The sequence below is a fragment of the Octopus bimaculoides genome, chromosome 2, assembly GCF_001194135.2.
Source record: "Octopus bimaculoides isolate UCB-OBI-ISO-001 chromosome 2, ASM119413v2, whole genome shotgun sequence".
NCBI lineage: Eukaryota > Metazoa > Mollusca > Cephalopoda > Octopoda > Octopodidae > Octopus > Octopus bimaculoides.
Window position 1 is genome coordinate 22,518,155 of NC_068982.1, and position 13,670 is coordinate 22,531,824.

Here is a 13,670-nt window from a genome sequence, read left to right on the forward strand (position 1 = left end):
ATGTGGATTCTTCTATAATAATATTTTGTTGTATACCCAATTGAATATTAGCTAATAACCCATTTTCTATAGCGATGTTTGAACAAAAATTTAAATAATTTTATATTTTGTTGAATTTACCTGTAATTAAAGTCACTTTGTGACAAAAAATTTGGTATAGAATTGGTTGAGAACCTTTCGTTAATTTATCTTCCAAAAATCACATTAATATGTTGATAAATAAAAAAGTTAGAGTTGTTTAACGAAACCAGCCTAAATTTATGATTATGTTAGAAATTAATTGAAACACATAAGGGGTGTAATTTGGTTAGAAATATGGTAACGAAAGGGTTAACAGGCAATGTTTTTCTGAACTTGACATTTACTTATCTTTCTAGTTTTTATCAGTCTTTCGTACTTCTATTGAATATTTTGTATACACTTCAAAAGTCATGTTTTTTTCAACCTGTAGCTGCTTGTATTTCTCCTACAACCGATAACCTCAACAACTTACATCTAAATCTTAACCAATCAATGTATGCAAGTGTTTGAGGATCTGAAGCACTTCTGAATAAGCCCTGTTCCTCTCTGGCTAGATAAAATTAGACCCAAACATTTCGTTGTAAAAACAATTAGAAAAGCATTGTCCCAAATTTCTAGGAATTTTTTTCTTTAATTTTTCTCATTCATTTAATTAGTTGCTATGGTATTAATGGCATATGGTTATAAAATTTGACTTCCCTGAGTACCTACAGTTCTTGTTTTAACTAGATGCTTTTTTTAAATGCATTGAGTAGGAAGTGAGCAAAGTAGACTAGCTGAAATAATGTGCTCTACCATCTTTACGATATCAAGTGAGCTTCAATCTTTCTCTTTATATATATTGAATTGACTTCAAAGACCTGATGTTCCACACAATTCTTTAGTTTCTGATTGTCAGTTATACGGCCATCCTATCTTTTTCCGCACGTATATGTTCAATATATGTTTCCTTTTCTAAAGACCATAGATTGTGATATAAAGGGAGATATCATTGTTGTTTCTAATAAGCTGAGTGACTGTAAAGGTTCGTTTCCACAGTTTTAGATAATGTTATCTAGAATTAAGTTGTAACAATTAGAATCGACACATTTTTCTGTTAAAAGTCTGAGCACCATGTAGAAATGTTGTTTTTTTTTCATTTCAGATTCCTTTGATATTTAAAAACGAGTAAAAAAAACTGGTTAATTGTTTTCCTTGATTTTAATACTTCTTCGAGCTTTTGTTAAAAAGACTCTGTTGCATGACATTCGCCATTTTTAGCTTTCTAAGAATCCTTTATGGAGTCACTTGAAACTACCAGTGTCACTTGATTAATTGCAAAAACTTGTCTGCAGGAAATTGCTTGAACTCTTACAAATCTGGTACTTTGGTTATATCTAACTTAAAATAAATTTTCATTTTCAAGTAGATATTGTCTTTGTTTAGTAGGTATTGCCAATTTTAACCGATAAACGTTTGAACTTGCTATAATTGAGCCAAGTATTCAAACTGGCCAGATCCAGCCTCTCACACCTATAGTTCAAAACAGTGTGAATAAGCATTGCATTTAACAGAATAATTTGAATGCTAAAGGGTTAATAACTATCTCTTTTCTAGACATAATGTTGACTTTGTTTTCCTCATCAGTGAAATGAATTCAAATTGATAATCAAGTTGTTAATCTGCAGGAATTACCAACAGCACAATACAGAAAACTGCTTTTATAGATGTCTCTTGGATAAGGGTTATATTTGTTAAGTGTTATACTTGTATCTTATTTCTCAGAGTTCTCAACAATATTTTGATGCTTGTTACCTACAAATTTTGGCTACATGTAGAAAGATGTCCGAGAGCTGTTTGAGAGGAAAAGCTAAATGAATAGGAAAAGGTGGACTACTTCAGCAAATATTACTAGACTAAATGTCTTGGTTGTCCTAGTCATTAGAAATATCTTTGAAAAAGATAGCTGGAGACATTTTATCCATATCACTTAGCCCCTGTAATGTAATTAAATGAATTTTCCAAATAATTCCTTTGAATTGCTGCTTTGGTAGAAAAATCATCCAAATCAAATGAAATCATTGATATATAAATGCTGTGTTTTTCATATAAATATGTACTTGTTTTTTTTTTAATATTTTTGTTTTTATTTAGTCTGTTGTTTAATCTTAGTTTTATCTAATCTGTTATACTTTCCATCTTTCAGCCTGGAAACGATCCTTATTGTTTTGTTGAGTTTTATGACCATACTTCAGCAGCTTCGGCTCTTGCAGCTTTGAATAAACGCTTTTGTATGGGACGGGTAAGTTGTTTTCGCTGTCAACAGCCTTTTAAAATCAATATTGAGATACAATGATGGTCTTGGTTAGTCATATATAGATGGAAATGAGATATTCATAGATACACAAATTTAAAAAAAAAAAAAATCAAAATAGGCCTTGTTTATAGAGGAATTACAATACATACATGCTATATATTCTCATCATTTCTGTAAAGCTGGGTGATTCTTAGCCAATCTATTCTACAGAGTATAATTTCTAAGACACCAATAGAATAAACATCACCTTTTCCATAATATTGTTGTAATACAAGGAAAAAAAACAAACTCCAGTACATTGTGTGTGTGTTACAATATTGTAGCCAGCATTTTGTGATTACAGTGTTCTGGGTAAAGGAGAATTAAAATGCTACCATTCATTTCAGGTGATGAGGGATGAGATTGGTCTGTTAAAAAGTAACTTCATTAGCCCCTGCTGAGTCTCCAAGTGAGCATAATTTATTGTAAATATAACTATATGGATATTTTATTTAATGTTATCACTTTGCTCAACTTTAATTGTTGTTTGAAAGCAGTTAAAATTTGAATAAAGTTGTTTTCTCTATTTCAACCCTGTCTCATCTTTGAGACATTGTATTTGAATCTATTCTATTTTTCCCATGATTTTCACGATCTATTTCCACTGCACGAGCACAATTTCTTTTTTGTGTGTGTATGTGTGTTTCTGTCTAGTGTGCATCATCCATTCATTTTATATGTCTCAATTCATATTCCATGAGGTTTTCTTGCAAATTAATGTTGCATACCCAATAAATAAAAAGTATTCACAATTCATTCTGTACTACTCCTTGCAGATCTCTATTTGGTGTGTCTCATTCTTAATCTGCTTTTGTTTAGAGAGGGGAGGTCTCTCACTTCAAATACATGTCTATTACCAATACCATCTCTAGATAGCTCTCAAGTCACTTTCATAAGTTTCAATCCATAGAAGTATAGCAAAAGGCCATGTTGTATGTATAATCCTCTGTACAGAATTCAGGCTTGATATAAGCTCCTCAACACTGAACAAGCTCTGCCAGCATTGCAACAACCATTATTCATAGTAAAATATTTAGAATCACCCAAAACAACCAATGGAACAGAGAATTCAAATTGCCATTCTAAAAGTGTATTTTCAGTCAACAGAAACAGCTTAGAAAATTGAACCAGTATTACATCATAGCATCAATCAGAATGGCATTGATTCTATAAGTCTTGCTTACACTGCCTTTATGCATCAAGCTTTAAGAATTACGGAACATGATGCAATTGAGAAGCTGCATGATAAAGTGAATTTCAACCTTCTAGTATGAAAAACCGAAGGTTTCGTTTCTTGAAAGTTCATTAAGTTATTGTTATGTGATTCTTTGAATACTTTACAAACCTCTTCAATGTTCAGTTTATTTTACTCTGTTCTCAAGGGTATTGGTCAGTCCTTTAAGTAGATTTGGCCAAATTTCACACTATTAATCAGTGTATGGCAGTGATCCAAACTTTCTTTCAACTTTATTTTTTTTATGCTAGATATAATAATGGGATATGAACCTCGTTGCTCTTTAGTAACTGTCAAAGCCAAGAACATGATATGCTGTGGAGTTTTCCAGTAGCAATGTAGAATTTTTTTTTATTTTTATTGCACTTACTTGGATAAATAAATGAAATGACTTATTTATTCTACTATTTGTGACCTCCAAAATCATTCACTCAGTGTAATGAGCAGCCTCAGTAAAAAGAAATTCAGTGCTACTTAAGGACCTAAAAAGCCATTGCCTCCTCCAAATGTTTTTCCATACTCCAGGTACCTGCTCTCTTTCCCTGTGCAGTTTTGTGGTCCGTTTGCCAGGCTCGGCAAATATACTTTCTTTATAGTTATTTCCTTGCGTTTCCATTTGTTTCATCAGAAGATTACAGAAGAAATCCAGAAGATTACAGAAGAAGATAACATGTTTGCTTTGAAAATAAATTTAATTTTCAAGAAAATGGATTAATGTGTTTTGGACAAGTTTCAATTTGTGTGTGTGTGTTAGAGAGAAAGAAAAAGAAATGTCTGCAAAAATTTGTTTTGGAATTAAGGTGATTGAATGTTTGCTCTGTTGAACATTTACATTAAACACTTAAGCCACAGGGTCCTCTAAACTCATGAAGATATATTAAAGTTTAGGTCATGTTTGGTTTTCAAGATGACTTTGAATTTTTTTTTTTTTTCAAAAAAGAAAAGAAGAAATTATATGCTTATGAGACTCCAGTTTATTTTTATTTTCCATCCTGATTATTCATAATCTACCCAACATTTAATATTTTGTTTGACTGTATTTATCCATGTCTACTTGCTTTCACCATGATGGAAGTATATTTGAATAAATATATCCGTAATCATTAAAATTTTCAACATGGTTACATTAATGTGCATGTGTGACACCGGGACATTTAGGTCAAAACTTTTTACCATCTGTTGCCAGAGTACATTTACATTGAAGAAGAGATATGAAGTTATTTTTAGGTGCATTTAATTTTCTGAGGTTTTAAGATGACAAAGATAATTGTGTGGATGTACAAATAGGTGAGTGATTAAGTTTCACAGCCATGTGGTACTATTTATTCTATCTTAAGGAGGTGTATAAACCATAACCTTGGTTTGACTCAGCATTCGAGTGAATTTGAGCTGATGGAAACTATATAGAAACCTATTGGTTGCACTGTACCTGGTAATTCAGAGGTCCAGCCTTGTTGCATTTGTGTCGTACTGATTCCGTGGAGAGTAGGCCTGTTTATAGAATCGTTATGCCTTCACTTTGTACATTTCAATGAGTAGGTTTTCCAGTTGAAACAACAGCCATGTGCTCATAATTCAAAATTGACCTGAGGATCCCTCACTCATAATTTGATGGAATGTTAAATTCTAATTAGTTTACTACTGCCCATTTGCATTAATACAAAGAATATGCCAACCATAAATTCTTAATTGATATTGCTATTTCCTTTGCTAGAAGTTATCAAACTGATTGTTGTAAGGGTTTACAATTTGTGTACCCATCAGTTTTAACCCATTCTGATTTTTTTTGCCTAGCATGGCTTTCTTTGTGTGTGATTTCCTTTACGTGATGGGTTTTCTGAATTATTTTCCCCATCTGCCGCCTCCTAAATGCTATGTAGCCAAGATTGCTTAACAGTGAAGTAATATTATCTCCATATGTACTATTCTGATGACAGGGTATAAGTGGTTTGAGAACAGATATATTGTAACTGATCTACGTACCTGTTTTTCATGTCCAGGGAAGTTTACTTGGGTTTAAAAAAAAAAAAAAAGGCTGATTTAGTGGCTGACACTTGTCACATTCCTCGAAATGTGTCAATTTGCAGATATTAGCATGTAATTTAGCTTTTAGCTCCAGTTTCTGACCAAAAGCATTGCCAGCCTACTTTATTTTTGTCTTACACATTATCTAAAATTATTAACTAGTGTTTTTTTGTTTTTTTTTTAATTTTGAGGATAATTTTGGCTGTTGTTGCTTAAGTTAATCAAGCATATTGATTGAGGATTCGTTGCTGGCGCACAGATTGGTGCACATGTGAATTGTCGTTCCATGTAAACTTTTTGTTGTGCCTTTATAGTCTGATTCTGAGCCCTGTCGGAGTTGTACTAGTTAAGTAAAAGTTTATTTCATTGATTTGACCTTCTTTTCAAGTAAGAAATCCTATTTGATATGTAGACAATAGTAGATGAGAAAATGTCACCTTATCAGCCAACATTAAACTGTGCCAAAACAGATACACAAGCCTGGTGCAGGCTCCTGCCGGACCAGCTCCTGTGAAACCGTCCAACCCATGCCAGCATAGAAGGCAGATGTTAAGCAATGGTTAACTTGTTAATATTTTGTTTCCTCTATTTTCCATCGGGGGTGGGGGGTGAATTCTAATTTTGGACAAGCTGGATCAATCCATGTTTTTGATGATAATTTGATACCTTGAAGTATTTTATGTTCAGTTTTACCTTGATCCTCTCGGGTTCACACAATAAGTTTCAGTATGTGTTGTTCGTCCTTCCCACCCACTCACCAGATTATTCTTACACTAGAAATCATTAATTATGGTTACTAGTAATTTTTTTTTATGTTGTAGGATTTATCATGAAACTATTAAAATTAGCTCATTTTCAAACTTTATGATTTGAATTTTTCATGAAACTATTGACTTTTTCCCCTTAAGTTACTTTCATAAAGTTAAATAGAAACTGATTGAATCACCTACCACCACAACCAGCTGCCTTTAGTTACTCACCAGTTAACTTATCAACAAAAAAGAAAAAAAAAAGAGAAAGTTTATTAGGTCCTCTTATTTTTAGCCAGTTATTTGTCTCAAAATTAAACTTGTTGACTAATAATCTCCTTATACTTGCTGACCCCTTGAATGTTTTGGGTTTGTCATTGTCACTGGTTAATAAATGCATTGAAAACCAACAATTTGTTGATCAGACAAAACTAGAATAATTACTACTTCATTTGCTGCTGCTTCTCCCACTGGCTCCTCTTGTTTTTCTCTTTTGTCCTCTTCCTTGTGATTGCTGCTGACTGCTTTGGCTCTCCACTGCCTCCATTGGAAAGAGGGTGGCAGTAGTGGTCTGCTTAACACTTTTCTACCACCACTGTCTTTCTAGCCTTACAGTGTCAGTCAGCACTAGAATAATTTTATATAAGCTGTGTATGTGTGTGTGTGTGTGGCAAAGAGAGAGAGAGAGAGAGAGAAAGGAAAGAAAATAAGTAGAGAAGGATGAGTGCTTGTACAAAATTTAGCTCCAGGCATTAAACTGATGTAGTGGAGAGTGTGGGAGCTGTCAACTCTGCCCTTACTGCTGCATGGTTACTAGTTTTAAGCCACCGGTTTGCTGCTGCTGCTGCTCCGTATTGCTTTAGCTGCTGCTTCTATCTGTATCTATCACTATTAGTCTCGCTCAGTGCCTACTACCTAGTGTTCTGGTTGCTGCTGCTATTGTTGCCTGTTATATTCATCAGGCTCTAATGCCACAAGGATGCATCCTTACTACTTTGTGCAGTATTTACCTATTACACTTAAACAAGACCTGGTAAGTGAAGTTTTATTGCAAAAAAAAAAAAGAAAATGAAGAGAAAAAGAGAGAAAAAAATTCTTTAAAACGATAATTGTGTATCATGTACTTGGATTTCCTGTTACCTTGTTTACTGCAGTTGATATGATTGCCGTTGGAAGTTTTTCTCCAGACCATGTTCTTATTGGTTGGTCATTCAGTTGGTGTAATGTGTAATTGGATTACCCCAGTCACTTAGATCTTATGTTTTATAAATATCGAAAGGAGTACCGAAAAACAACAAAAAGAAATGGTTTAGGTTAAGCTAATGGAATATGATATTAAGAGATCGAGTAAAATTGTGTTGCTTCTCTTTTGTTTTTCTGGGTTACTGTTAGATTTTTGTACAATCTTCAGTAATATTTTATTCAGAGGTGAAATAAATTCTACTGCTAGCCTGTTCCCTTTTCCTTTTACTAGCAAAGCTGGAGATAAAGGATAAAGTAGAGGGGGGGGAGCTTTTCCTTTGTGTGTCCAAACTGTATTGTATTTTGTTACTGCTTTATGTCTTTTGAAGGCTTTTCTATGGATCTTAATTTTATTTATTTATTTTTTATTTTCATTGTATAGTTTTGACACGGTTATTCCTTTCAAAATGTGGTTGTAAATTCAAATGAAAGCAGATCTGTGTTACGAGATCTCACTAAATCCTGTATAATTTAATACCACAGTTAACTATTTAAAGCTAAATTATCGAATAAATCATTCACCCCATTATGAGTGAAATATTAAATTTGCTAATGCCTGGTTGTATTTCATGTATGAAAACTTATCCATACGTGGCGATGGATAACTTCATTTTTTACATAACTACATTTTCCGTTTCTTTGTAAATTTTTGTCTGTATTCTTCCATTTTACTTTTATTCTGTCAATATGACATGCATTTATGAAATTGGTGATTATTTCATCCTTGTTTCTATTTGGTTCTACGTATTTAATAAATTCAATTCTGATTGGGCCCGGTTAAACTGTTTGCTTTAGACACATATAAAGGCTGTTGAGAGTAACGCTGTTTTTCCTCTCAAGTTTTTGTTGTGATTCTCTTGAGTTGTAACTAGAAATTTTGTTTGGCCTTAGCTCTGCTATCATTGAGCAGATCGATGGTCAGAGATGTACCGGCCATGACCACCTTGCCTTAATGTATATGAGAAGTACATTATCTCATATATCCTTCAAGAAATTAGAATTTATTAACATAAAGGATCATCTATTTCTAGCTGTTGGAGTAACTAACCACTTAGTGGCTCTACTGTTGAGAGAAATTTCTTTGAGATATAGTTAAGTTAGACTTAGTTTGTGATTTTAATTTTGTAACCTACCTCATCTCATAAAGCCAAAAGGTTAAATTTCAAAGTTTTGATAAAAATGATATTTTCTAAAGTATTTCTATTTTTGTGATTATGTTTCTAAATATTTTTGTCTTTAAGTAGTTTATTGTAATATACGCAAGTTACATTCACCTATTATTCCAGTATTCCTCATTTTCTCTATAGACCTTTGTAGTTTTTAAGTGTAATGACTATTTTCATGCTAGTATCTCAACTGTGAATTCATCTGAATACGACTTTGTTGTTTTCTCATCTGATCAATGTGATGAATTGTTTGATCTACTTCTTTTGTGTGTTTACTCACCATACTGTTTCCTTTACTATTTGCTGTTGGTCGATATTGATATTATTTAAAGCAAAGATGTGCATCATATTTATTTCATTGCATTGCCTTCCAACAAATCTATATTATTAATAGGAATAAAAAAAAAAATGTTTAAAAAAAAAAGAAAAAGCATTCCAATATCGGTTTCTGTCATAATCAGCCTTGCCTCTTCCTTTTACACACACACACACACACACACACACACACACACACACACACACACACACACACACTCATGCATTTCCTCTCTGCCTCTTTCTCTTACACTGCCAACATAACTTAATACTAGCTAACAGAAAAATCAGTTGCACTGTAGCAATATTTCAATACTTCTTAGCTAACTCATATATCATTGCTGCTTTTATAGATTGATTTCATTATGAAATTGAGCGAATCGGATTCTTTTTCTTTTATTTATTTGTGAGTGTTTGTAAATATGTGTATGTCTGCATCCTTTTAAACCAAGGGAAATAAGGCTGCACATTGATGTACTAAATACATTGTTAGGCTACCTTAACTAACTTTAATGTTTTCATAAGTTAACTAACATTAATCTGGGTCATATATTAGAAATGGTTGCCAGTTTTTCTTATTGTGTATTTCATGTTTAAAATTAGTTCTTGTTAGAGATCATCTTTAATTTGATTTAAAAATAAAAAATAAAAATAAAAATTTTTTTCTCCATCTGAAATGGATTTGGTCTTGTCTAGTTAAATTATTTTCATGTTATCAGATTTATATAACAGCTACCTAATTTTAATCCTGTTTCTGACAAGTCGAATTATTTGGCTGATAACTTTTGAAATATGATTTTGACTGCGCTTACTTTATACTATTTAATATTGCAGTATTCTAGATTAATCCAGTTATACAAATCTTATTGACCATGTCTACGCATTTTCACTTGTATACATGTTTTATTTGATATTTCAAATGTGTTAAGCTATTCTGATGCTTATATTTTATACATTTGATGGATTAATTTGTCATTTGACATAATGTTATCACTTTCGCCATAAGACATGGTAGTGAGTTGGCTTAACTGATTGTAGTTATGTCTGCGTTCTTAGTTCGGGTCTTAGCTCTGAACTGGTTAACTCCACATATTTATGGTCTTTTGCCAGTGTAAGGATTTCTCTTCGCATATGTCTTCAAATGCATTACACACTTAACTTTACATAAATCTGAAGCGTCATCTATATATGTATAAAAGAAAATTTTCTTTTTTTTTATCTCTGATTCTTGATTGGGGTTTCGAATAAGTTACTGTGTACAGTTTCATTGCTAAAAGTTAGAAATAGGTGAAAACTAAACACCAGGGATTTGATATTTGCTGTTTGTACTTATTTGAAATAACAATATTAAATAGAAGAGGAATGAGAAGGAATCTATGATAAAATTGCTTGCACTGTCTATTTTCATACTTCATTCTGAGTTCCAATCTCAATGAGTTTGACTTCCACCATTCAAGTACTAATAATATATCAAGGTAGATTTAATTAACTTATTTTCCCTTCTTAGCAAAAATTAGTTTTGTTAATAGAAAAAGTCAATATTAAATGGAAGCTCTCTGGCATTTGTGTGATGAATAGTTAATTGCTTGACCTTTCATGATCAGAGATATGTATCAATGGGTAATAAGACCTGTTGACCTTTTCCCAGAGATTCTGGTACCTGTGCACAGCATCTTGGTGAATTGAGACTTGAATGTATCTGATGCCCTCTCCTTCTGAAATGATTGCTGCAGATGTAAACTTGCAGTGAATCAGGTGTACGTGTAGAATGTTATCCACTTGATCTGTCAACAGCTAGAAATATAAAAAAAAAAGACAAACAAACTCAATACTAATCCTTATAAGATCCACAAGAAAAAGCCTGCAATCTCTCCCTTTTCAACTGAAATACTTATTGAAAAGTTAAATTTGAGAGTGAGAAAGCTCAATTATTTTAGCCTCAGTTGGATAAGATGCTAACGTTTTCATGTTTTTGAATTAAGCTTTACTTTCCTTTGATTCTGTAATGCTCATTGTAGGTAATCCATTGATATTGAATTCTTGTAATATATTGGGCTAACTTCCCTAATAATTTCACGCGAATAACTTTAGTTCGGAGTTGGTTTCTAATTGTTATTAGACTGTTAATTCTTATGAAAGTGATAAAAACTAGCTCTAACTTTTTTTTTCTTTTATAAGTTGTCCTACTTGGCAAAGTGCTGTCCTTTAATTGACTAGTTGGGAAAATCCCATTAGTTAGCTTCTAGGATCGATCATTATTTTCAGCTTTGTTCAGTTCCGCCATCATATGATTTTAATGTACTGTGATGGTTTTCGATTGGTCTGACATACAGCATATTGCTGCAATTCACCATGGCCTTTTGTCAGCTCTTCTGTGAGATTCAGCTCCGGAAGTCTGACCTCACCGTTTCTTTTGGTGATATGGGTACCCTCTGAAAACAAATTAGCTTGCGTAAATTTTTCTCATCCCATTTTCGCATTATAAATGAAATAGAAATAGAAAATGTGTACTTACACGTTTTACTCTACTTCTCTTGTCTGTCTGTTGGCCTGCCTCTCTCTCACACACACACACACACACACACACACACACACACACACACACACACACACACACACACACACACACACACACACACACACACACACTCTCTCTCTCTCTCTATTTGTGAGCATACTGTTGAAAATGAGTACTGTTTGTTGTACAAATTGAAATGGTTACTTGAATGTTACCGGTTTTAGTATGTGGTTATTTTAACCTATATATATATATATATATATATATATTTTCTAAGCTTTAAAAGTTAGATTGACAAGTGACAGTTCTATTTATTGCGTTATGTAAACTCAACTTTTCTGCATCTCTCTTCACATACATATCATAACAAGTCACATGCTTTTACTTGTTACCTATATAAATTAATGGTCTCTTCACCAATGTAATTGGACCAATAAATATTGATCATATAAGAGAATTGTTTTAATTATAACCTGAACGAAATTGTTTGGTTTACTCCTCCCTTCCTCCCTTGTCACTCAGTGTCTATTTGCCTGTGTGTTTCCACTGCAATAGAAATTTCAAGTGCAGTCTGGAAAGAAATCAATATTTCCATGTTGTGGGTTTCTGCTTGTCTTTCTGGCACATTTTCACAACTTGAGCACACACAAATACATTTTATATAATCTCATCTTGCTGTCTAATAGTGTGTGTGCTCAATAAATGCTTTATCTTTTCTTTTTTTTTTTCAATACTTCACCTTATTAACAAACATTATTTAATGTTTGGTTATTGATTTTGAAATATTATATAACAATTAAGTTATCTACTTCAAAGTTCTTTGTAAAGATATTTGAGATCCTCGTCTTTCCCCTCTCCCTTTTATCAACTAGTGATAATTTACAGTTGATTTCAACTTTTACAGATGTAAAATCATAAATCTTTGTGTAAAAATCAACTCAAACGAAAGCAATTCTATAAATTAGTATATTTTGAAAATGGTTAATTTTATATCTCTTTTTACTCCTCATCTCTAATTTCCTCTCAGGCTCTTTTGCTCTTCATTTCCTCTCTTTCTCTCTGCATTTGCTCATTTTTCTCCCCTCCGCATCGCTTTCCACTTCTCTTTTCAATTGTCTTCTTATATATATATTTTCCTGTCCTTTTCTCATCACTTGTGTCTCTTTCTCTTCCCACGTGTCTGTTTCTCTTCTTCATTTGTCTCTCTACCTCTTTCGCTCTCCACTACATCTCCCCTCTCTCTCTCTCTCTCTCTTGATGCTCATCTCTTGCCAAAACTCCTCTGTCATACCCAGTTATTGTTTCACTCTCATGCTATGAGATGCCTCTCTCTCTCTTTCTCTCTCTCTCTCTTTCTCTTTCTTTCTCTCTCTATCTCTCTTTCTCTCTCTCTCTCTCTCTCTCTCTCTCTCTCTCTCTCTCTCTCTCTCTCTCTCTCTCTCTCTCTCTCTCTCTCTCTCTCTCTCTCTCTCTCTCTCTCTCTCTCTCTCTCTCTCTCGTACTACTTACTAATGCTTCTTCCTCTCTTACTCACATTTCTTTTTCTGTCATGCACACAATTCTGTTCCTGCAGTTTTTCCTTTCTCTGTCACTCTGCTTGCCTCTCCTCTATTCGCGTCCCCCCTTCCCTATTCTATCTTATTCACCAGTGTAGGTAATGCTTATTTTTTTCTTCTAAAGTGACATGACTCCTTACTGAACATTTTAAAAGGGTGCTATATAATCAAATGAATTATGAATAGCGTATTTTTTATGACTAATATGACTTTAAAAAAAAAAAAAATGATTCCATTTAATGTTTGATATAAAACTTGTTCCATATTTATGCCTGAGGATTCCAGTGGAATCTGCATTGAATTTGACAATATAGACAATATATTTTTAGTACACAGAGAATAATAGGTTTCGTTTTTTTTTTAAAACCAGAATATGTTGGAAAGTTAATTTTTAATTTACTTTTTCTTACTTAGAAGCGAAGCCAACAACATTTAACAAAAACTTAAACACATTTTTCTACTTCATATCTAATGGAAATAATTTTGTTTCCAAAATCAGGTTACTACTT

The 13,670-nt window shown here is 32.8% G+C and overlaps 1 protein-coding gene across 5 annotated transcripts in view; it reads left to right on the plus strand.

Moving 5' to 3' along the window:
• Positions 1-13,670, plus strand: part of LOC106868113 (nucleolysin TIAR) — a 118,294-nt gene that overhangs the window by 49,910 nt on the left and 54,714 nt on the right. For 4 of the 5 annotated variants that reach the window (XM_014913237.2, XM_014913236.2, XM_014913238.2 and 1 more), the window contains exon 4: positions 2,207-2,302. In XM_014913237.2, the coding sequence (XP_014768723.1) occupies positions 2,207-2,302 (96 nt within the window). Of the gene's footprint in view, positions 1-2,206; positions 2,303-7,157; positions 7,398-13,670 lie in introns of those variants that run through there. The other variant, XM_014913240.2, reaches the window with a different exon arrangement.